The following is a 25,073-nucleotide window of genomic DNA, read 5'->3' as shown; positions in this document are numbered from 1 at the left end:
AACACTTTCACAAATGTATTGGGTAAGTTTGCCAATTTATTATTATCATAGTTTGACATTTTGGGAAATGATCTTATTCGGACATAGCCGGGCAACTGGCCAGTGTTTACCAAAGAAACAATGAGGGTGGTATCGATCTTCTCTTCAAACAGAACCTGAAAAAGCTTATCCCCCAAAATAAGCTTGACAGGCTGTACATACTATATACACTATTCCTCTAAACATATCATACACACTTGTTCAGACGCTCGCCATACCTGGCTGAGATTGAGAGGCTGCTGCTGGAGGGAGTGTAGCACAGAGCGCTGCTGTCGGTAGGACCCGCCTCCAATAACGCCCCCGTGCAGGTGATTATTGCCAGACACCACTCCATTGGAGGATTTGAACTTGTAAGCTGCATTCTGATGGTTCATTGCTTCTGCACAGGAGAGGATACAAGTTTGGCTACTTGGGAAGCAGTAAGTCCAATACATAAGAACGGAATAGTTACTAGCTAATGCACGAGGCTGTTTTTTAGGTTTTGGGAGGAATCTGTCACAGTCTCTTACCTGGCATCAGGCGCTCACACTCATTTGGGACCTCGCTGCTCTGGGTTTTGAGAGGTGGAATGATGATGGTGCGGGGGTTCCCATTGTTGTAGTTGTCCAGGATGGTGGTCTTCGTGTCGTAGCTGTTGTTGTTGGGGTGCCTGGACTCCACAGTGTAGGGGCTGTTGTTGCTGGAACAGTCGGAGGCGGGTGAATCGTGGACCGTCACGCAACTGATGACATTCTTCCGCTGCTTTGAAGAGGAACTGGAGGAAACAAAAGGGAGGAAAGTTACTTAGAGAACAATTTCTGTGACTAAACAAAACTCAAGGCAATCAATATTATGCTATGATATATGCTGGTTTAATGCTTAAATGCTTTCACTGCATTTTTCATTATCAGATTCTACGTGCTCTCTTTAATTGTAGACTATATGCTGCAGCCAAGTACTGAACCTTACGATGTACGTCAAAACATACTTTTGAGTTATCTTTGCAGGATATAAATCTATTGTTCTATTGTCTTTTTTTTTCTTACTACTGTGATTGCTTAGTTTGTGTTTCAGTACAGCACATCATACAGGACTTGTCTTTGGCACATCTTTTCTTTTCTGTTGTCAGATGAGAGCACGGTTACAAAATTGATTTGATCCATGGTCACAAAGTACCACTGCCACAGTAATTACCCCTGGCCTCGCACGGCCCCATTAGCATTCTATGACTTCAGATCAAATTACTTTTATAGTCATCTGATACTAGAAAACACGGAGATAAGTCATTTAAAATCTTGTATTTCATTCAAATGTTTAAAACCCAAATATGTGATCACAGGCACATACATAAGATGGTAGAAAGTTGGCTTCTTAGTTTCACTGGTATAGGTGAAAACATGTCTCTATCCTGCTCAGTCAAAGCAGACGCATGACATGTTTCAAAAGAGGTCTCTCTGTCTTGACCCTCTGCGATGTCTTTGTTGTGAAGGTTCATATAGCGATGACAAGCCTGCAGACCTTTTACCTCAGTGGCAGTTCACTCTACGAGGATGAGCAATGACAGACAAACTTCTGAGCTTGTATCAGCGACACAGAACCACATGAATCCCTAAAACGGACCTCTTTTTTTGTTTGTGGTCATCTTCCTCATCCGTGTCACTGCTGATGGTGATGATGCTGACTGCAGGGCTGGGCGTGTCGGGGATGATGATGGTCTGTCTGGGGACGTGGTGCTGGTGCTGGTGGTCGCGGGTGGTGCTGGAAGCCTGCTCTGCTTCGCTCGCCCCCCACCCGCCACCCCCACAGCCCAGCGGGGGCGGGCAGTTATTGGCCGAGCCGTTCTGTAGCACGGCGCAACGCGGAGGTGTGTTCTCCTTCACCCGCTTGGAGCGCTGCGGGGATAGCACCGCCTGAGAGGACGACACCTCGTAGGCGGACATGTTCCTGATTGAAAGACAGAGAAGAGAGTTGAGGGTCACATTGGGGAAAAATACACAGACACTGTAGATCAAAAGCTGTGAGACATCGTGACCTTTTTGTGATTATCGTTAGCGGCCATCAGGATGATTTACAATAAGTCTAGAATCAGTACCTGGCAGACATCTGGTGCTGTTTGTTCTTTTTGGAAGTGGAGTTGTTATTGGTCGAGGGCTGCCTCATAACGTGTGCCACTCCCACATTGAGCGTCTGGTTAGATGGGAGCGTGACGTGGCCAGCCAACAAGGCTGGCTGCTGCATGATGGGATTGTAATGGCTGCCATGTGGATGGGAATTCCTGTAACATAACACAGTGTCACGTGACCACAACAATAAGACGCGCTGAAAAAATACATTGATATATCAGGATAATCAAACCCAACGTTGGTGAGGAAAAAGTAAGACGGGGGGGAAGTATTTCCCACAGAAGCCAGCGGGTGGCAGCAGATAACTTTTCAAAAGAGAACCAAAGCAGGAGAGGGAACAAGTGAGAGGAGAGAGCGAAGAGGGAGGGCAGAGGAGCTGACACCAGCAGCTGTGGAGCGATAGCTCTGCAGAGGAAGTGCGACACTTTCCCAATCGTCTCTCTGAGGACAACAGAGCTGCCACTGGACAGTAAGGGAGGGGAGGGACGGGGAGGTGAGCGTCTGGTCACAGACGGACAGCTCCGAATGAATTTGTGCATACATGGCCCCAGCAGTCCTCCGCATACACATTATATACCTGCATCCTCCTTATCTCCCCGCAGATCGGCTTCTGCCATCTATCCATCCATTTATCGAGTCATCGCCGTGACAGGCTATACTAGACCTGATGTATCTACATGTACATATATCCCATCTCCCTGAGGTAAATCTGCTCTTATAAAAGCACCGGTGTTCACGTGGGTGACTGTGATTCATTGACAATAAAGGACAAGCTGTCAGGGAGATGCAGGCTCCTCGGTCAATCAGTCTTATGCTACACCATCTTCCTATAGCACGTTTTGACCTATAAAAGCCATAAAACCACTGCTGGCCTTTGAAATCAATTTGTCTGCCCTGACCTACAGTCTTGCCCCGAATGTTATGTGTATAAACTTGATTTCATAAAAGTGCTTTGTTCTTGAAGCTTTAAAGTGACACATGTCAACCAGTTAAGATTTATTTATCCAGCTAAATCCTTGGGAGAAGATGGGTGGATTCGAAAACTGTAGGCCACAATATTCAGACATCAACGGTTAAGACCGGCTGGGAGCAGTTACAAGGCAGAAAGCAGTGTTGTTCACCTCCAGTTGGCAAGAGGCTGTGCGCTGCTCATGGAGTCGGGGATGACAGTGGCATGCTGGACTGAGGTGTGGGTGAGCTGCTGCCAGGCTGGAGGCAGCAGGATCTGCTGGGTGCCGCTGGGCCAGGCCTGCTGAGGGAGGAGAACAGAGAGTGGGGGATAAAAGAAAGAGGGAGGGGGGGGAGAAGAGAAGACCATCAGTGTTGAAAGGACAGAGAGAGGAGATACAGGGAAAACAGTCAACTGCCGTGTAACAAAACAACCAAGCAATGAATTTTATTAATTTGTTTTCTGCAGTCTTTCAGGGACTGCAAAGTCACCCATGATTGAGTCTTTTCATTTAAGCATAATAAATGAAGGGACAAAGGGAACTCATTGAGCTCATTGATTAGTTTTGAGAGTGTTGTGATAAATTACAGTATCTTTTCCAAAGTGCATAACAGCTGGTCTAAACCAGCTACTGGGTATGTAAAATGAACTTCGCCAGCTTCAAGGAGACATCCATCGACAAAGGAGATAAGACCAGGAATTAATAAAGATGTACAGCAGCTCCTTTCTTTGTCTGCTTTCATATGAGTGCCTGTGTGTGTGTGTGTGTGTGTGTGTGTGTGTGTGTTCGTGTGATTATGTGTTTGACTTGAGTCAAATCAACCTATGTTCTAATTAAATTCGTAGGCCTATTCAAGCTGCTGTGAAAGAGGCTACTTTGTATTTCTGATGCAGAACAGGAGGAGTATCCAGCATTATGTGCCCCAAGATGTGCCAAGATGAGCGTGCGTGCATGCATGCCTGAACGTGTTTGTGTGTTACTGCGTGTGTAACCCTAATAGTTTAATGCAGTTCTATTGATTAGCACTTTAATGTCAGGGCTAATGAATTGTTCCTTTAATACCATTTGCACATCTATTTACAACAGCATCAGTATGTGCTGCGGCACACACACACGTTTAAATAGAGGAAGAGAAAGACACACAGACAGACAGGCAGAGCGAGAGCGAGAGAGAGAGAGAGAGAGAGAGAGAGAGAGAGAGGCACCATACAAAATGCAAAGCAGATAATCTGTGTATTTGCTACGGTAACTTTATTTTTACCTTCATCTTTTAACTTTATCTTAACCTTTATCTTTGTATTCACATATTTGCTGTGCGCTGTCTGTTTCCATTATATTCTGGCACAAAGTAGCTGTTCTGCTCTGTATTCTGGCTGCAGGCTTGTGGAAGTGGAATTGTTTTTGTCTGAGGCAGGTTGCAAAGTCCAAACCAACAAGCCTGTGGTTGAAGTGCTGCAGGGGGCATCCGCAGGCCGGCGGTGCTGCCTTGTCTGTGCACTGATGACTGACATCTCTAATGGAACATTGTGGAGCTGGAGATGGTCTTTACATCTAAGACCACATCCAAGGCCTTTTATCAACATGCCATTAAGAGACTGTAATACATCCATCCATCTCCCGCTCCTCCTGCTCGCTCTATCTCCATTCCCGGCACTCTACGTGCCTCTCTCACTCGGCGTCTGCGTTGTGTAACCAGCCTGTCTGCCCTGAAATGGTAACCCAGTTAAGAGGCCATTTCTTTCTTCTCAGAGTACACCATCACTATCAGCGGCCCACCGCCTCCCACCTCGACCTACACTCCCCGGGTGAAAACCCTTTGTCACCTCGGGGCTTTGAAAGCCCCAGCTCTCACTCCCCAATTGTTTCCACATTTTCTGCATTCCTGCTCCAGATAAAGGTCCTGCTGGTCTCCCTGCCTCCCTGCTTAGAGCCTCCTTCCTTCTACCCCCTCTCTGCTCGCCCAGGGTGCTCAGGGCTAAACTTGCATGGGTCCAAGGTGGGCAAAGGGCGCATGGGTAGCAGTGAGCAGTGGGTGGGTGAAGGCGCGGGTCGGGAGAAATGTCCGAGCCCGTGGGACCTCCCACCGTCAAGGAATAAATACACCACAAACCTAGTTATTAGGTGTGCTGCTCGCTGGCCTATATAAACCATCTGCTTGCGTTAACTATTGCGTGTCTTGGTTTAACATGTGTGCAGACGGAGGTAAGTACGTGCAGAGCAGGGCAGCAATGTGCAAGCCACACTTGATATAACAGGTCATGTAATTTACATTTCCCTTAAAGACACGTGGATGCTTTAATTCGTTTTGCCTCTGACCGAGCCATCATATCAGTGGATCTGGTGATGTTGTGAATTCTCTGGTCATGCAGAGCCTCATCCAAGCTTCCCCTGACCTCCCAGGATCCTCCGAGGCCTGTAATTTGGAGCGCCTGACTTGGAAGCAGCCCTGGAGCTAATCACCATTTGGTATCTGACAGATTAACCCACCATAGAAACACAGGCACACACACACACAGACACACACAGAGCTTCGCTGCCTGTCTGCCTGCCTACTGCATGATTAACTGGAGATAAGGGAGCGCTTCAAACTCCCTGGATTCACAGGGATATTTAAAGCCGTCATGGAAATTTCCATAGGGAAAGAGGTGGTGTGGTGATGGAAGTGGTCTACAGTGTGTGTGTGTGTGTGTGTGTGCGTGTGTGCGTGCAGAGAGAGTGATGCATAGTCACTCCCTGTTACTTCCAACAACTGTATATTAGCAGCTAAAGCTTCGGCCCCACTGTGCAGGCTCCAGTGAAGGCCTTCTCTGTGTGAAAGGCTCCTGCCTTTGTGTGCATCAGACCATGGCAGCCTCAGCCTCCAGGAGAGCGGGACAGCAGAAAGAGCGAGTGAGGGGGAGAGAGAGTAAGAGGAGGGAGAGAGAGAGAGAGAGGCAGGGAGCAATGCACAGGAGAGCTTGGCCTGAATGCGCTCAGGAAAAAAAAAAACAGCTGCCAGCAGGGGCAGGGTCAGGAACATTGAGTGATTTCCAGCCTCCATCGATAGATACTATTCTTAGTGAAGGCTTATGAAAAAAAAGGATGCAGAGAGCTTTGTTCGTATGTGAGCAGTTCCAAGTCTGAAAGCCAAAAAACTCTATTAGTTCGTTCTCTGTGATACTTTACCTGTGTAAGCAGGCCAGGTTGAATCTGAAGAGGCTGGGCACCAGGGGCCTGCGTCACTATGGGAACAGCATTCTCCATCCGCACAGAGTAACTGGTGTGCTTGGAAGGGGACGCCTGCAGCCCTGTGCACAAATAAAGCCCATGTACAGAGGATGTCAACAAAACAACAACAAAAAAAAACATGCATTTCTGCAGAATTAAGAGCGAGAGATCACACTGTTTATTTGCACACTGATTTATGTGCATTCAACAGATGTCGAAAACCCCTCTGCTCTGTGTTCCAATATAGAAACGGCACTTAGAAAAACACAAACAGTAGTCATGGCAATAGTATAAAAACAGCTTCTAATAATGGATTTTTTATCACCCATTCCATAAAAAGAATAAATACACAAACAGAATAATGCCTTAGAGCTTTTCTGCCCCCCCAGCGCAAACACAGAGGAGACAAACAGGGAGTAAGCCTTGCACAAACATATTCAATTTCCTTTCAAATGACTAATTGCCTCATCAAGTTATCAGGGAATGACAGTTTGTATGGTCGGATTGACTCTACCTGTATGGTGCAAGACCAATACTGCAAAACAAAATGACAAAAAGTGACTGTCTGTGCATAGACTGTCTGGGATGGAACTAAAACCGACTCCAGAGCTGTATGTATTGCAATAGATAAATGTCTAGTCGTGTTTTATCCTCATATCATGTTCTAGTGCAGGCCAGGGTTTTAGGGTTTTGCACAGATGACCACAAATCCCACTCTATTTACTCACACTAATGCATACTGGCTGGTCAAACCTCCTTACCTTGGAAGCCAGGTGGGCAGACGATGAGTGCCTGCTGGAAGGGGTCGGGCCGGGCAGCGCAGAGCTGAGGAGCCCCCGGCTGTAGGGGCATGCTCCTCTGGGCCACGGCTGCCATAGAGGCAGCGGAGGGCTGGTAGAGTGCAGATTGGTAGTTTAGTATGGAGACATCAGGACTTGCAAAGGAAAGGGTGGCATTGTTGGTGGAGGAGGGAACCAGGTTGGCGGCCTAAAGGAATGATGGGACCAAAATAAAAATCATGAGAGTGGAGGTACTGATGGGAACAACAGGGAAGTGGAAGTGCTCCGGGGAGGGAGGGTTGAACAGCAGGCACAGTAAATAAAAATTAAAAAAAACAGAAAGATAACAGTATTCTAAAAGAAAACAACACACAGACAAAGATGCAAAACAACCTCTAGATAAAGATAAGATCAGAGCCGATGGAAGAATAAGGAAATTGGACGACTGATTTGAAAGTGTCTTAAAATATGCGGACTGTTGATTTGATTCATTAGAGGGAGGGAAAGAATGTTAGGAGAGATGCAATCAATGTAACATTCCGTAGAATAATCAACCTTCAATGAGCAAAATGCCACCACGCACATTTAGACTGAGATTTTGATAATCGTGTATCATTTACAGCATTTACTGGGTAAAAATGTCTGGACTTCTGACAATATACTGAACATGAATTAATTATACGTCTCAGTACACAATTTAGCAACAACCAATAGCATAAACATCAGCCGTATTATCTCGCTTACATGATGAGTGTTAAAGGCATAAGGAGATCATATTACTAAGACGGTTTAAATGTAAATGTAACAGAGTTATAATGAGCCAATATAATGAGCTGCAGCAAAACTTGACATTTCATGTCACAGCTTCACTATCTAGCCCCCAAATCAATATGCCTGACAGGAGTAATATTTCCCAGCCGGCAGTCAATTGTATAATTGTGTAAGCTTAGGTAACTCCAGCATGTCTTGACCATTAATAAGACATGTGGAATACTCAGATTGCCTGGGAACATCCTAGATACAAACAAATGCTTTTAAGAGACACCGTTTGCTCATCTCGTAAGTAGTATTTGCTCCGCGAGACACCGTCTAATTTTAGCCCTTTCATTAAGAGCACATAGGGGTGGAGGAAAATAGAGAGACAGCGCTTTCATTTTTCATTTGCTCTCTTTAGCGTGTTCGATAAACACCAGGGGAGGGAACATAATCAATATGGCACTGTGGCATTCATCATAAACAAGCACGGAAGCAGCAAAATACAAGCCAAAGATGCATTCCAGCCTTGCAAATGAATCGAGCTGAATAAATCACTAACTTAAGTCTGTTTATATGCCCTGAGAGCCACGAGAAGAAAAGACAAGCTGAGGGAATGTTAATCCATTTAAGTCACAGCAAGATGGGGTTTTTGTCGCATGCTACACAGTGTGAGCTGGCTCGATACAGTTGGTGATAAAGAACTTTGTTTACTAAAGAGAGGGGTGGGGGAGAGAGAGCAGGAGTTGTAACTAAGCACAATCTGGAGAACCTTGCAACACGAAGCTCGGTGATTCCGGCATAAGCCAAAAGTCAGCAGTTTCGATTCACAGACCGTACGGGAACGAAGCGGTAAAGCACCACAGGCTCAACCCCGGGAAACGGGAGGAAAGAGGAGAAGACAGCGGAGGGCAGGAGTGAGAGGAGGGAAAGGGAGAGGAAGCCTGGTAAAGGGATTCTTAAGGCCTGAAAGCCCCAGAATGCAAGGCAAGCAGGAAGTGGGGCTTGTCATGTGTGTAATCAGCACTTTGTGACAATCCCACAGGACCTGGGGCACAGACAGAAATGCAGGCAGACAGATATACATTCAGCAAGGCAGAAAGGCAGGCCAGTAAGCATGGAAACGTGCAGACAGACAGGAAGAACGGACAGAGAAAAATAGAACAAAGAGACAAACAGCCGCTTTTGAGCTGCTGAGCTGTTAAACTACTGACAGTTGGGCGTTTCAAATACGATTATTTGGTGAAGACAGCAGTTCACCGGGTTTGTAAGTAAGACGCATCATTCGTTTTGTGGCCTGAGGCAGATCGGCATTAATTATCTATTGGGATATATATATACATTTACTTGATAAATATTCCACACTGCATTTCTTATGCCATTTTTTCAATGGAAACGCCGTAAACCATAGCTAAAATAATTAACATGCTAGCATCCGACGGCATACAAGTTCTCTCTTACAAGTCAGTGGTTGCCTAACATGCTGATGAGTGAGGTTTTACCTGGCTGTGCACAGTGTTCAGCTGGTTGTTGAAGGTCATGGTGAGGTTGGTGGAGGTGCTGGGGGCCACGTGGGTGATAAAGGGCGTCTTGCTCTGGTTGACTGTGTCGTACATGTTGACGCGGCGCTTGCAGATCTCCATGTTTTGGAAGCACGACTTCACACTGCACGGACAGAGAGGGAGGGAGACGGAATGAGTGCTGCGTCCTGTGACAGCGGCAGATGTTATTCCACTGTTTGAAAGATAATTCTATGAACAACAACAGGGCCCGTTTTTGGCACGTACTGTGTGCTGTGCGGGAAATCGAGGAGATGTGTCATAGTAACAAAGGGGTGGTTGAGCGTTTCGATAGGGGTGATCCTCTTGTCTGCGTCAATGGTCAGCATCTTGGTTAACAAGTCGATGAACTCCCTTCTGTCGGCCTTCTCTGCCAGCATCTCGCTCCCCTCCAGATCCGACGACATGTTCACCTGGAGGCACAAAAACAGACACACATGCATCTTAGCATAGGGCCTGATTGAGTATTCAAGGGCTCTCATGTTTCCGCGGACGACAGGGGAAAAAAAATCTCTCCCACAACTTATTCCCATAGAGGGGCCTATTAATACTCACAAGGCCTCATCCGTTAGGGTGTCGGTGTGAGTGTCACAGAACCCGGTGATAACCTTGCACCTTAGTGACATTATAAACATTTGCACTGGTATTTCTAGCACCACTTGAAATACCTCCTGGCGCCGTCGCTGAGATTTTTATCTATTCCTGAGATGTGAAAACAAACAAAAACATGAACCCAATAAATGTTGCCATTGGCTAGTCCTTTTAAAATAAAAATAAAAACTTTCATAAAAGGACACCATTTTGTGAGAGCCTTTTAGAGAGTAATGAGACAACTTAACTTAAATAGACTTTGAAGCAATTCTGGGAAGCTGCCTTGGAACATTGTGTCGCTTCATCTGTGTTGCAGCTTGGGTTGTGGATGAACAACACGGGGCAAAACAGCCGATTTCTGCAGATTCTTTGCTCTAATGAAAACCCACAAAACTAGCAGGGATTGATTTGTGAGGCAGGGGACTAGCTCTGGGGACTGGGTTTGCTTTTACATGTGGGGTGAGGTAGCGAAGGAAGTGGGACAAGGTCGTGATATAGCTAGGTCTGGGTTTAAGCGAACGAGCAGACTTGTCAGGCAGTGCAAGGACAGAGACGGGGACAGAGGCAGCAGACAGGCAGCCTTGTTTATTGTGACTGCCGTGCAGAGGTAGCGGGGCTGTTTTTAATAAAGACGCAGCGCTTATCTGTAGGCCTGCTCCAGGGGCTATCAGATGTGCTGCCAGTCAACACTGCAAATCTGATTCAATTCTCTTTCTCTATGCAGGTTATTCAGGCTCTGTAACCATCCCTCTCTGCTTGCCACCTCCACTGGCTGTGATAAAGGAATAATCTGCAGAATGAGGTGAGACATAATCACGTCGTCCTCTGCCAGTGGAAGAGATGACTTTGGGAAATGTACACAGTTTGGTTGCTCATGGGTAGCAGGTGGGAGTTGGCTGAGGGGTGCCGCAATAATCAGACTCGAAGGCTCGAAGCGGAAGCCAGACAAGGAATAAGAATTTTCCTAACTTTCCATTAAATTAAGATATGTGAATTTACACGACAGAAAATGTATCGTCATGCTTCATTTTCTTTCAATAACAGCAAAAGCCAACATTTCACATGTTCTAATCTTAAATGAAAATCAAAAAAGGCCACTAAATAAACATAAAGACAAGGGGCTTCAACAAATACGGTCAGCCCTGCGTGTTTTGCATGTCGACGGCTCTTTATGGAGCCACATCTGTGCCGTGGGGAGCACTGACATGCTACTCTGGAGTAAGGGCAGGGATGGCAGATGTCGAGCAGTGAGACAGACCGGGCTACGCCTCAGGAGGTGTGGAGCTCGGCGTGCAGGATCCAGGCCTGTCTTCTGCACAGCACTACGACGTGTGCAGATTTACCCATAAACTTTATTATTCAGTGGGAAGAGCATAGCAGAAGAGAGTGGAAGTGTATTTGCAAGTGTATGTTGTAAAAAAGAAAGAAAAAAAGACATGGTAAAGGCCATGCTGCCATCAACCGAGATATTGACGGATTGCAGATCAAAGTGAATGCATTTCTTTTCGAGGAGGCCTTCCCTTCCATCTACATCAGGCCTCAAGCAGGATGCTGCATTTGCTCTAAGTTGGTCTCTGATTTACTCAAATTAGATATACTTGTGACTAAAGCCTCCCCACATTTCCCACGACTGAGAGGAGGTTCATTATCTCTTCCTGGCACCCAGCCTCTCTGTCTTTCAGGGCCTTCAGCTACATCATCCATTATACACGCGGGGACAGATGTCCACAATGCTGACTTGTTTATACGGCCGAGGATTGCGAGATTGGGGCAAAATAGGCAGTTTTCTCCCACATTAAGCTTGTGCAGCTCTGCTGTATCGCCTTTGTGGTAAGCTGAATCAGGCTGCTGCAGTGAGAGAAAGATGGGACACAGAGCTTGAAGCGTAGGAGACAGAGATGACCCAGGGGATATCATACCAGTGCAGGTTGGTTTCATTAAACTGCATGTGTGTGTGTGTGTGTGTGTGTGTGTGCTGTAAACTCAACAAGCCCGGGCAGTGCTACTATCATGTCCCAGCCGACAGCATGTTATTCCAGACAGGCCTGACAACGGCCCTGGGCATTACTGGACAACCATAATTGTCTCCATCACTTAAGTCACTACTTATCCACATGGACAGTCTCCAGAAGCTGCTGCTGGTTGGGCACCAAGTCGACCATTTTCAAAAAGAAATAATTCACCTGCTTAACTCTTATCTCTTGGCTCGTCATTATCAGAGGAAGGACCGAGGTGCATGATGACATGAGAGTACTGTCACCGATTCGAAGGGGCCCTGGGAAAAACATTGTAATTTTCCATCACGCTGCCATATCTGTCGGCAGAACCGGTATTTGGCCAAGTAAGGGTGAACAAAACAACACTTAATATCATCTCCCTGTCAGGCACGTCCTATCAAAATGTAATGGCTACATGTGAACTTTCCCACCGCGGAGAGACCAATTCACGCTGAGTCATCGAGGAAAGTGACATTAGATGTAGCCGCATTCAGTAGCGGCTGGCTTTTCCATATAGAAGTCTCGTTGTAATGTAAGTCACTTCCTGGGGTTAAGCCAGAGCTTCTTAACAAGCAGAATTGTTCATAGGCGACATGCAGGACTGCAGGGAGAGAGGGGCTAACCAGCTGAGTCATGAAGACACAACATGGTCCCACTGAGCTGGTCTGAAAGACTGGTGTGGAAACTCTGGTGTGTGTGTGAGAGTAAAACATTTTGCTCCCTTGTCGTCTACATACTTACTGTACATGTACTATAGACATAGGAAGTGAAGACAAAGCCACAAAACTCACGCCAGCTTAAACAAGAAAGCAAACTGTATATGTATACAATAACCACCCTTACCACATGCTCAGCCGAAATTGTCTGTAAGTTATTTGACAGCGGTTAAGCAAAATGAAGAGCAGAGGCAGATTTGAGGAGGGGTTCCGGTGAACAGCTGCTTTCATTTCACTTTGTAAACTTCCATATAGAAGCAGAGCTACAATACATCTGGAGTACAGACCTTGGCAGCATAAATATTTTAAAGGATTTCAAATATTTGATGGATAATTCTCGGGATGTGATGGATCAAACTGACCTGGGACCTGGTTAGACTCATCATTTGAAGCTTCAAATGCAAGACAGGTCGATGTCATTCAAGCAAAAGACAGAGAGTCATGCTTTGTGTTACTGAAACAGCATACCTGAGCCATATCGTCCAGGCAGTTGAAGATGTACTTGCGAGCCTCCTTGGACTTGATCCCCGTTTCACCCTCGTGGTCCTCTGGAGTCTGCGGGAGACAAGAAGCAGATGTTCCTCTCAAATCCACATCACACTTCCCCTCTGGAAACGCACTATTTACATTTGGCTCATTACAGCCTCTTGTTGTTGATGTGCGGCAGGACTCGGCTTGCCCTCCGAGCAACCCTGGGGTAGCACACAAACACTCATCTAACAGCCAGGGAAGATGGGGGGGAGACGGGGGAGACGGCATGTGGAGGCCCACGCTATATCACTGAGATGACATGCAGAATGTAAACTGCACACATGCTGGTGCACATGGACACACTTTCACTGAAACACTTGAACACAGGCGATCACTCTTTTTCAAAGGTTGACTTTAGAAGCCTGCTCACTGAACACATGATATTTTTAATTACAGTCAGCAAAGCGATGCAGCTGCTGTTACGTGGAAACACATGGCAAGGTCAAATTAAAGCTGAGCAATCACTCTTCGGGATGGAAAAAAAGTGGTCAGGATGCCTTGACGTTTGATTTTCCACAAAGCAAAGAGAATAGTTACAGCAGTGGTGTCGGGTCGGTGTCTTCCCTACAATGCTGCTGTCACCTCTTATCTTCAGGACCTCAAAGAGCCCTTTATTCAACAACACTGTGTTTGAAAAAGGCCTCCAAAGCACGAATGTCATACCGTTTCTCAGAGAGGACTCAGACATTCTAAAATTTGGGCAAAAATGTGAAACGGTTTAGAACTGCTAAAAGCCCATGGACAGCTGACCCGAGAGCATTTACTATGTACTTTATGTTGCTATATGACTTCATTTAAAGGGCAATTATCATGGTGTGTTAATGGGATTCATAAGAAGCAAACGCACTAGGCTCTTAATAAAAAAGGACAATCCGAAGCTCAGCCAGATCAGACACTGTAAAGACATTACTACCCTGCAGAACAAAAGTTCAACTTCAGTTAATGAGGATAAAAAGGAGTGGCCTACATGGAGGGACGGTGGAAGGGGTTGGAGCAGACACCCTCTGAGCCGGATTCATCAGGACGGGCTTCCATTTGCCAAATCCTCTCACAGAGATCCACTTTGCTCTCATTACTCTCTGACTTTCTTTATAGCCAGGGTCGTCAAGGCCTCACACACAGTGTGCCAGAGTGTCGTAGAATATTAATGACAGATATTGCTGGCAAAAATATCTCCTGCTCTGAGAAGGATGTTCTCGATGCTATACCGGAAGGCATATTGTGTGTTTGTGCGCATGCATCTCTATCATTCCAGCTGTACCTTAAGTCTCCAGAGAGGATAGGTGGAGTCGGGGTCTCTGTTGAAGAACCTGGTGGTTTTTGACCCCGCACTCAACAGATACTCTGCAGGCAGACCCTGTGTCTGTGAGATATACCGGATCTGAAAGACAGAAGATAAAAAAAATGCACGTGAGACTTTTCACATCATATGCATGATTGAGCCATACGTTGTGTTGAATTGGGGAGCCCTGTGAATATCACCAACGACAAACAAATAAAGGCTAAAACTTTAGGATCGATGTTCTTTTGGCATATGTAAGATCTATGCTGAAATGAACTACTGCAGACTTAAATGGCTGCGATATGCATTGCACCCAAACATGACCTCAGCTCAAGAGTCTAAGATTGATTTGAGACTTGTAAATGAGACACTTTGCAAAGTTTTCGGGCTTGTGAAATATCAGACGGGCTTGTTCAGTGATGGAGCACAACTTGCTCAAGGTTTTCCCACTGAGCCTCGTCTTGACTGATAGAGAAAGGGGAACGCGGCAATGTCTTGCTCTGGAGCACAGGGGCTGTGCTAATTGGACAAGTGGCTCTGTGGCATCTGTTCAGATAAACAGGGAGGCTGCGCAAGAATCATCAGGGGCTGTCAGGGGGATTGGAGAAGCACCCCACCCTCCCAAACACACTCACAAGAGCACACTCGCGGAGAGAGAACACCCGCAAATGCATACACGTAAATACAACTGCACGTGAAGTCAGAGTCATGATTATCGGAGCACCCAGACACACACAAGTATGAGTGGCACAGAGGTCAGGAGACAGCTTGGAGGTCCTAGCGATCATTATAGGTTACCTGATCGTACTCTGAGGCTCCGGGGTAGAGGGGCCATCCCAGAAAGAGCTCGGCTATCACACAGCCCAGGGACCACATGTCTATGGCCTCACAGAACGGCAGGCCCAGGATGATCTCCGGTGCCCTGTGGATGGAGAAAACACACAGTATTGTTAGAAATCAGACATGAACGTATAAGGCCCCACCGAGCAGAGCTGTGCTGTGATTGACAAGGATTCAGACAAAATGAGCCCGGCGCAGTACACAGAGGTCAGAAGATGAAATAATCTGATGTAGGAGTGAGCTTGGAGAGTTTCAAAAAGCCAATATGATCTAATTGGATGACAAACGCACTGATGATCACATTTCGTTTTGCACGCAAACACACTTTTCCACACCAAGACAGACAATCGAGCACTCGCATTAATCTTCAATGTCTGAAGGCTGTTATGACATCTTAACATTGATCACTCAATGTAGCCTTGTGCCGTAGGTTGTCATTTCTTTCATATCACCTGTTTAGGCAGTTTTTCAAGGTGCCACATGGCAGATAACTGATTGATAAACATGCAGGAGCTCTGCGTAGAGGTAGAAGGGTATGTTTACCGAGTCCCCCGCTCCACAGCCACAAAGCAATGTGGAAGCAATTATGCCATAAAAAAAAAAACTAAAATCAAAAACACATAAAGATTCTGTGGAGCATGCAATGAGCTTCACCCAGGCTTTTAGTGAGCTGCATTTGAGTTAATAATGCCAGCGCTTAATTCCTAGACACTAGGCTTTTTCCTTGTCATACATACACTCTTAACAGTAACGCACAAAGAGACCATTTCAGTAGAAGAGGAGATAAATATCTATGATTTGATAAAAGAAGAAGAAATATTGCTTCAGTTATTTGAGCAGCACCGCAGTCCGAAACAATTGCCAATTTCCATTCAACATGTTTTATATCCTGTCAGAAAGACTAATACGCTTCTTGTGAGCTCACGTCTCTGATGGGGCTTAAAATAACCAAGAACACAGTGACTCTGCTCTCGAACGATCCAAAGCCATTTCGAGAGGTTGTCAGGCTGTCATCAACCTATGGGGGACGCTTTTGGCCCTCACACGTTAACTTAGCCACTCTATAACTTCAACCTAGACTGAACTGCTGAAACGGAAATCCTTCTCTATGTATTAATAACGTATTAACAGCATGACACACAGATCACAGGATCTTACGGCTAATCTTGGAAAGTTTCTCATTCATGGCTGAGTTCACAATGCTGATTGCAGTGACCATGGTAACTAGGCTAGTGCTCCCCCCCTAAGCCGAGGCGGGCTGTGGCAGGGTCGCGGAGAGAGAAACAGTCCCGTTGGAACTGTAGGTACCAGGGAAACGGAGAATATGGAAAACAGCATGGGGTCCGCTAAAGGACTGTATACGCCTGTTTGGGGGGGGGGGGGGGGGGGGGGGGGGGCAGCAGGGGGGATTTGGAGGAGAATTAATGAACATACCTCACATACTTAAAAGCTAATTTCCAACTGTAGCTCCGTGCCTCTATTCATTGCTCGCTGACAAAAAAAAGCTAAATGAAAAGAGGGCACAGGGGATTCATTGTATACTGAGACGGTTCTAATATAGAAAGGCAGGCAGGATAGACGATGAGATGCTGGATAAGAAAAATAATACCGGAACAAGACGGAGAGAGTTCAAGCCAGGCAGAGGAGGCACAAATAAAGCAAGTGAGGGGGAGCAGCGAGGAGCTCAGTGAAGAGCTCCTGTCACAAAAGGTGGTTATTGGGGTCTGGAGGGCAGCAGTGGAACAGAAGCCAAGACAACACGCTAGCAACAGTATCTTAGGGCACCATTACACACCAATACAAAGACACCTTCACACACAATGAATCGAGACGTCGATCAAGGGGCTGCCAAAGAGGAATAAAGGAGCCTGCTATGAGGCGATAGCAGAGGGGAGGAGCGAGGTCTGCTGAAGGTAGGAAAGAGATGGAGACCCGATCGTGGGACCGGGGTCAGCATGATCCTCCTCATAACAGCCTGCTGGAATAACTGCACTTTCACAGTGGCCATAAAGGGAGAGGGAACAAAAACAGCTGTACGCACATGTGGACAGGTAGACCGCCACACAGAGAGGCAAACCTGTGAGTAAACTATAGGAGTGGTCTTCAAGGATGGTTGAGAGTCCATCATACCTTCAGCAGGAGATGTGCTCAATCAAACGTCAGGAATGCACACGCTAATAAACACACTTAACCATCTTGTTCTCCAGAATTCCTTTGGAGTTGGTCAATTTCAAGTCTTTAGAAACTGAAGCCAAATCAGTTTAATAACAGTTTAATGACGACATCTCCTTGACACAGACAGTTTGTGAAGATTATGTTCTATTTATATATATTCAAATATCACTGTTGGTACTTTCAACTCATTGCTTGTAACGCTGTCTGTGCAGACGTTGATAATAGAAACAAGCAGCACTCCATCATCGTCACATATATTGTGTTTTCTACCTATGCGAGCGGCGCATCTATGATGAATTCACCTATAATGAAGCCAGTGTACTGCAGCAGCCCAGCAGTTCTGCGCTGCATTTGTCATCTAAATAGGACTCAGTCCTACACAAAAACACTAAACATACACCGCCTTATTTGTGTGAGTGTGAGTTCTCTTGACTTTGGGAAAACCAAAAAGTACATGAGCCATTGTGAGCTGCAGAATGCACAGGCTGTTCTCACAACATGATGCTGTTTTTTGACTCAGCTGCGAGAAAATTCTCCCCATCAAAACACATTGTGGAGATGAAAGCCACAGGAAACCCTTTCATCAGATGGTCCTCCAGATCACTGTGACTCCAGCGGACACATGCGGACCCCAGGACCTTCGGCTTTTCTCTTTTCTTTTCTTTTTTTACCAAGACACTGAACTAATAAGTCACTTCAAACACCAGTCACCATCATGCTATGTAATTCACACTAGATGTCAAAGAAAGGTGGCTTTCATAGCGGACAGAATGTACTTTCATTAGAGCAGAATTAGGTATTCGGCTCTAGTGCAATGTTTCTATTCATGTGTGTATAGCTGTGTGCCATGACCACATGGACCTTGCCCTTGAGTGTGATGGTGAGATTTGCTAGTGTTGATGTTATGCTTGGATCCGTTTCAGCCTGAACCTTCCTGGGTTATGCTCCAGTGCTCCACTTAGGCTGTTCTCATGGCTCCTCTGCCTCTCATAGAAGGCTCCTCCCGTTCAGCGAAAGTCAGAGAGAGAAAGAGAGAAAGAGAGAGAGAGAGAGAGCGAGAGAGAGAGCAAACGAAGGGAGGAAGGAAGAGAGAAGGAGTAACATCGTTGCTCATGATATGAAACCACAAATGCAAATCTGCCGCTACCAATGCACCGCTGCCATCGCATGCAAAGCGCCCCACAGCTGCTGCTGAGGCAGGCCTTTCACTGGCAGTGATAAACAGCACACACATCTGCGCAGCTCACAAACCTCGCTCCTTTCCTGTCCCCCTTTCCTTCGTAAAGTAGCAGAGCACATGAGAATGACAATTTATGCAGATAGGGCCATTTCAGTTTTCGATGCTAGAGGGGATGTCACAGTTAATCTCTATTGAAAGTTTAAAAAACAGCACACAAAGCAGCCAGATGTTACGTTGTCACATTTTTGTTTTTTTGACTATTTGGTTAAAGGAATTCTGGGGTATATCAAGACTTAACTTAATCGGTAAAAGACAGAAGAACATGAAGAGTCCATAGCCATGCTGTTGGCTCTGTGATGCTGTACTTTAGGCAAACTTTATTAGCAGGCTAACATTCGGGAGAGGCTACTGTGCAGATGTTTAGCAGGTAAAATGGTCACCAGCTTATTTTGGCATGTTATTGTTAAGAAAATAACCAATTACAAATGTAACCAAATTCCATGGCAAGCCCTCAAATAGTTGTTGAGACATGTCAGTCTGAGCCACAAATGTGAACCTCATGGTGGCGCTGGAGGAAAACCCGGGGATCACATTGCCATCCACCGAGCCACATCGCTAGTATGGCTGTAAACTACATCCTTGCCTCCTGGTAATCTCTGTAATCAAGGTGCTTGGATACACCATCTGAGCGTGCTACATTCAGCTGACAATGCCTATTTATCACCCTTTTAGCTGCACCCCACCTAGCTCATCTCCAGTTGGCATGGCTACCACAGACAGTGCTCCTCGGAGGGTGGTGGTGAGCTTCTCGCTGCAGACCATAGATGTCAAATAGAGCACAGACGGTGTGCAGACCACCGGCTAGCCAGAGGCTTTCTCCGGATCTCAATGGGGACCCAACTGCATGAGAGGCCTCAGTGTTAGGGCTAGTGGCTCTGACAGCACTGGCCTCTGACAAAAGAAAGAGGGAGGGTGAGATGGGTGAGGTTGAGGGAGGCAGAGAGAGAGAGAGGGGGGGGAGGGAGGGAGAGAGAGAGCCTGCATGCTGACATCCTCCCAGCTGGCCTGGTCATTGATGAGCCCCAGTCCCCTTGGGAGCCAGAGATGGCACGACTCATGAATGGAGCCTTTCTTCTGCCACCCCAGCCCACCCCTACACCTCAAGCCCCTTCACCCGCCCCCCCTCTGCCATCGCAGCCAACCCCTACACCTCACCCAGCCTCACCATCCACCCCCTCCTTACAGCCCCTCTGCCAGCAAAAACCCCCTTCCAACCCCTAAAACTAGGGCGCCGAGGCCAGGCTATAGCGCTCCCTCCCCTGCTCGCCTGTCCCCCCTTGAACTGTGGCTGCGCTTGGCCCACACACCCATGAACACACGATGCGGACGCACAGGCGCAGACGCGCACATTGCTGACATCACAGGCTGTGTGCATGTCAGGATGTATCCATCAGGCTGACCTTCCCTTAGCTTGGCTCCAGACGGGAGACTGATGGATCCCTGGACCCCCGCAGCATTTAGAAACACACACACACACACACACACACACACACACACACACACACACACACACACACACACAAAAACACAGGGTTCAGTCAGTCAGAGGTAATGGGTTTGATCTCTTTCCTTTCTGTTTCAAAGAATTCGTAATGCAACTATGTTTTATTCAACAGGCAGGCAGGGAGTTATACGTAAAGAGCAGCATATATACCGGAGGTAAATAAGATCTTGTGCTGGGTATTTTGAGAGCAGTGTTTTGACATAGTGCTGGTTGGAGAGAGAGACAGTCGTCCAGTGCTAAAAGGAAAAAGTACTTCATGAGAAAAGAGCCTGCCATTAACTTTTGTCCCCTCTGTCCCTTTCCTCCCTTCTCTTTGCGTCTTCCCCTCTCTCCATCCCACACTTCCTTGCCTAATGTAAAAGGCTCGGCTTGGTGCCGTGAACGACTCCCTTCCTCCCGCGGGCAACTCATCTACATATTCATGCCCTCAAAAGTTCCTCCAAAGCCTCTTTGAAGACGCACCATAGAGAAACACTTTTCTAGATATATTGCACGGTGGTCGCTGACTGTGAAATCAATGTGCAGAGCTACATCCCCTACCGTGCACCTGTGGCTCTGCAGGAGCCCGCCTCAAAACGAGACACACACATACATACAGTGCACACTATACACCTCTCCAACCGCTCCACCTGCTCCCATCGCATCAGAAAATGCCGCACTGCACACAAGCAAAGCATGGCAGTAATCATGTAAATGCACATTTATCGAGGCAGGGGCTGTAGACTGCATTTCAATTTAGAGACTGTGTGGTCCAGGTGGTTTAGGGGTGGAAAGGAGGAGGGTTGTATCTGGACAAGGTACATTTTTTTTCACAGAGTCCTTGAGAAATGTTGTCTCACTCTCTTAGAAGGGGCGACATTCCTGGTGCTCAAGGTCCTGAAAACAGGCCATGCTCTCACTTTTTTTTTTTTCTTCTCTCGCTCTCAGAAAAAGGCACAGCGAAAGCGCTGACGAGGCCGTCACTGTATTACTTGTTAATGTATCCCTGTTGCTCTAGCAATGCATTACAACAAGGCACGTGAAGGCCTATGGAAGGAAAGAAGGAGAGAGGGTGTTTCTTACAAAGGGAGGGGTCGATATACCCCAGAAACTGGTCAATGGGACTGTTAATGCAAAAAGCAACAGGGACACTTGCAGACGCATATGAGCAACCTCAACCTCCAACAGAAGCTTAGATTGCAGCACCTCAAATGCATCATAGCAGGCTCATGAAATATGATTGTCAGCTGCGTGTATGCTTGTGCTGATTGAACACAACCTGAAGTACAGAGGGAGTAAACTGTAACTGAGAGCTAACATAGATAGCATTTTAATGCTCAAAGGTTGTCGCTGTTCCCTCTCCCAGTCTCACCATCGCACATTTAACTACTCAGCGGGCAGAGGGCCACCGCGTGTCACCGCGGCACGCAATGGCACATGGAGCCCTGTCGTCGAAGCGTGGCACAGTCAATATTAGCACACGGGATATGGCACATTCTCTCACATGGCATCACCCTACGCTGTTTTTTTTTCAAATGAGGCTGTGTTAATAGCAGTGTTAGATAACGTATCAGATTTACTGTTAGGTAACACAGAACATCAAACACATGTTTTATTGGCCCGGCGATACATTTGCTGCTATGGAGACTTTCTCCCCCCTTGGAGAAGCAGTGTGGTACCCTTTTATACTCGCCCTCTCTCTTTCTTCTCCCTCTGCTTGCAAAAGCTTCCATTAGCAACGCTAACAACTACAAAAAACAAACAATGAAGCGCAGCTACAGCGCAGTTCGGTTGTACGTTTAGATGTCTATGCAGCGGTTCATTGCTCCTGGTTGGTAATTACCCCTTTCCTGTGGTTATTATTATTTTGCAGCAAGCGGCTGATCCTATAAGTAATACATCTCCTTTCCACCTGCAGCCAGCGGGCTGTCCACCGCTCCCCGCAGTGCCCTCTACACCCCCAACCCCCATCGCCTGGTGCAGGGGTCAAAGGGACAAACCCTTTTTTCAACGGAGTGGAGGTGGAAGGAGAGGGAGAAACGACAGAAAGGAGATGAGGCAGGGAAAGATGGAGAGGTTGGCGTGGGCACGACAATGGAAGATGGATGCCCTCTCCATCGACACCCAGCCACCCTACCTACACACACACACACACACACACACACACATATTCTGTCCCCTCTGCCTCTCTTGTCAAAGGGAAGAGTGCCGGGAAGGATTTGCGATCGGTAAATGATGGGTATCTGTCATACAGTGATGCTCTCCGCTCAGCAGACAGCCTGGAGAGAAGATGTAGGGGACGCAGAGAGGGAGCCTCAAGTCTCTCCAGCCCTATTAGGGTATTAGACTGACAGTCAGACACTATTAGGCCAGTCTGCCAGCCACTGGCCAGACACTGACCCAACCCTCAGGCATGTGCAGCCTTGCTCCATGATAATCAGACTTTAGTGAAATCTCTTATTACTTAAAAATGGGTATGGATAACACATTCTAGCAAAAACAATTATATTTCACAAGAGAGACACGTTTTCTTGGAAAATATTAAATCTGGTGATGACCCCTTCAGAGTGAAGCCATCGCACCCTCATTCTCTGTTAGTCTCTATACTCCACACTGCCAACAAGCCCAGAGGAAATATGTGGGTCACGCAGAGAGCTGGCCACGCGTGGGTGAAGCCAAACTAATGGCAGAAATGCAGACAGACGATGTAACACATTCTAACATGCAGTCACTCAGTCAACCAGCTGGCAAGCCTGCCACCTCGGCCGAGACGTTCACCAAAACAGACAGGGAGAGCCGCATAGCGGGCAGCGGGACACGCTCCGCACACGCCTTCGTCAGTCGGGCAGATGAGATTGGGTCCGCTCGTGACAGAGGGATGCTAAAACCAAAGCCTTGATCACTTCAGCAGATTAGAGTGTACGAGGGATTCGGTGAGCTGGACTTAAATCCTCCGTCCGGCACAGGGCGAGCCGCAGCAGGGCAGCCCACAGCCCGGGCTGAAACTGCAGAACAGACTGTATATATCTATCGTGTTGTTCTGTCACAGCCTTTCAGTCAAAGAGCCCAGCATGGCAGTTATGTAAACTGCTGGCCAAACCAATCACAATCTCATCTGCTTGCTTGACGGACTGTCAGTCTGTCTCCCTCTCTTGCGGTTTGTGTGTATGTTCTGCTGTCTGGTTGATGGGGCTTTATTGTGGCTTTATTGTCTCGCTTCCTCCAGCAGTTGCTTTAGTCCAATACAGTCCAGAGCAAGAAATCGCAAAGGCTCTGCATTGATATGTCCCATTCTGTTGATTTAGGGACACTGAGACAGAGATCTATTGATAGTGGGGGGAGAGAAGGGGGGGGGGGGGGGTGCATGGGTTGGGGCCACAATCAATGTGGTTGGCTGGTGTAGCCGTACATACTGGGTATGTGGTTAAAACAACAGACGCAGAAAATCCATTTGAAATGTGGCGCCCGAGAACATATAGCGAGGAGCCACGGGGGCGCCGTCCTACCGTAATGACATACGTCTCCCTGCCATTCAAGACACGCAAACGCACGCGCAAAACACACACACACGCGCCAGCACAGTTTCAATCATAAACGCTGCTCTGGTTGACTAGTTCCTTATTTCTGGGGCAAGTGAAAGAGCACATGGGGGAGAGATTTGCAAGGCAGACTGCAAAATTCCCCTCCATCATACCCCCACCCCGGCATGCGCTGACATACAGTACGGCATGCGCTACACTTCTCTACCTCCACCCATCCCCCCCCGTTTCACCCCTCCCACTCTCTATCACCATATCTTGTTTGACTACCGTCTTCCTTCCTCCCACCCAGTCGGGCAGTAATACCATCTCCTGCATAATCAAATTCTACTCCGTGTGACATGAATTCTCGGTGCCCAAGGCTGCGCTGCCTCACAACAAGCTACAGGGCCTCAGAGAGCTGTAACTAAAGCTCACACAGGTCCTATAGAGCGGCTCCCCACCTCTCTCTAAAATTTAACACAGGGATAGTCCTCCAGGATGAGATTCCCCAGCCTTAACCGCCTTTATGTGCTTGCCTCAGTGTCTGCCGGTCTATCTGTGCGGCTCTCTGTTCTTTGTGGTGTGCGTGTGTGTGAGTCTCTGGAGTGCAGCAGGCTCATGGTTAATTAGAGAGCGGATAGGGCAGACTGACAGAGGCGGCTGATCCAGACTGTCACCCAGATGTGGTCAGATCACAACGACTGACCCACCCTGTCCCTTTGTCGCGATTCACATCCTGCACGCATGACAGCGATCACATAAGCACACAAGAAAATAAGCAGATCCCCAAACACACTAACGCCCTCCGGAATGTGTCCTTTGGGAAAGGTGAAGCCTTCGATCTTCCCTCAGACTCGTGTCCCTCTATCTGCCCCAGCATGCCGCCTGCCTGCAGGGCCTTCAGACACTCTTAACGCCGTTTGTCACGCTGCATTCTTTCCCTGACAAGAATTAGAAATGTCATCACGTAGACAAACAACAGCAGGACTATTAAGGCTTTCGTGAGGAATTTGGACAATTAGGCCGTTCCCTCATAGCCTCGTCGGAAGACCGTCTTCTTGCTAAGACAAACGAGGACAGAGAGAGTTGTGTGTGGTGTGTTTTCAGACTTGCAAGTGAGAGCAGCAGTTGCTCATGTCAGGATCAGTCGTGGACGAGACAAATCCATGTCAAGAAGGAGACAGATGTGTGCATTTGTTTCAGCCACATTAATGCACATGGCTTGTGCTGGGAAAAAAAAAGAAACTGCTGGTAATTTAATGTTTTCACACGCATTCATGGATATGTGCATGCATAGATTTATAAAGC

At 47.2% G+C, this 25,073-nt stretch overlaps 1 protein-coding gene across 1 annotated transcript in view; it reads right to left on the bottom strand.

The window, feature by feature from the left end:
* The window catches only part of hipk2 (homeodomain interacting protein kinase 2), a gene marked incomplete at its 3' end in the record, with an annotated part of 64,727 nt that overhangs the window by 518 nt on the left and 39,136 nt on the right, over positions 1 to 25,073 (bottom strand). The window contains exons 3-14 of the mRNA XM_079162593.1: positions 15,305 to 15,428; positions 14,486 to 14,605; positions 13,162 to 13,248; positions 9,618 to 9,802; positions 9,333 to 9,495; positions 7,060 to 7,285; positions 6,257 to 6,378; positions 3,263 to 3,393; positions 2,111 to 2,293; positions 1,639 to 1,962; positions 549 to 793; positions 258 to 418 (exon numbers count right to left, since the gene is read on the bottom strand). Of these exons, the coding sequence (XP_079018719.1) occupies positions 258 to 418; positions 549 to 793; positions 1,639 to 1,962; positions 2,111 to 2,293; positions 3,263 to 3,393; positions 6,257 to 6,378; positions 7,060 to 7,285; positions 9,333 to 9,495; positions 9,618 to 9,802; positions 13,162 to 13,248; positions 14,486 to 14,605; positions 15,305 to 15,428 (2,071 nt within the window). The remainder of the gene's footprint in view (positions 1 to 257; positions 419 to 548; positions 794 to 1,638; positions 1,963 to 2,110; positions 2,294 to 3,262; positions 3,394 to 6,256; positions 6,379 to 7,059; positions 7,286 to 9,332; positions 9,496 to 9,617; positions 9,803 to 13,161; positions 13,249 to 14,485; positions 14,606 to 15,304; positions 15,429 to 25,073) is intronic.

Source organism: Pholis gunnellus (assembly GCF_910591455.1).
Source record: "Pholis gunnellus genome assembly, chromosome: 7".
Classification (NCBI taxonomy): domain Eukaryota; kingdom Metazoa; phylum Chordata; class Actinopteri; order Perciformes; family Pholidae; genus Pholis; species Pholis gunnellus.
The sequence above is the reverse complement of the archived record's forward strand: the minus strand, read 5'-3'. Positions and strand labels throughout refer to the sequence as shown.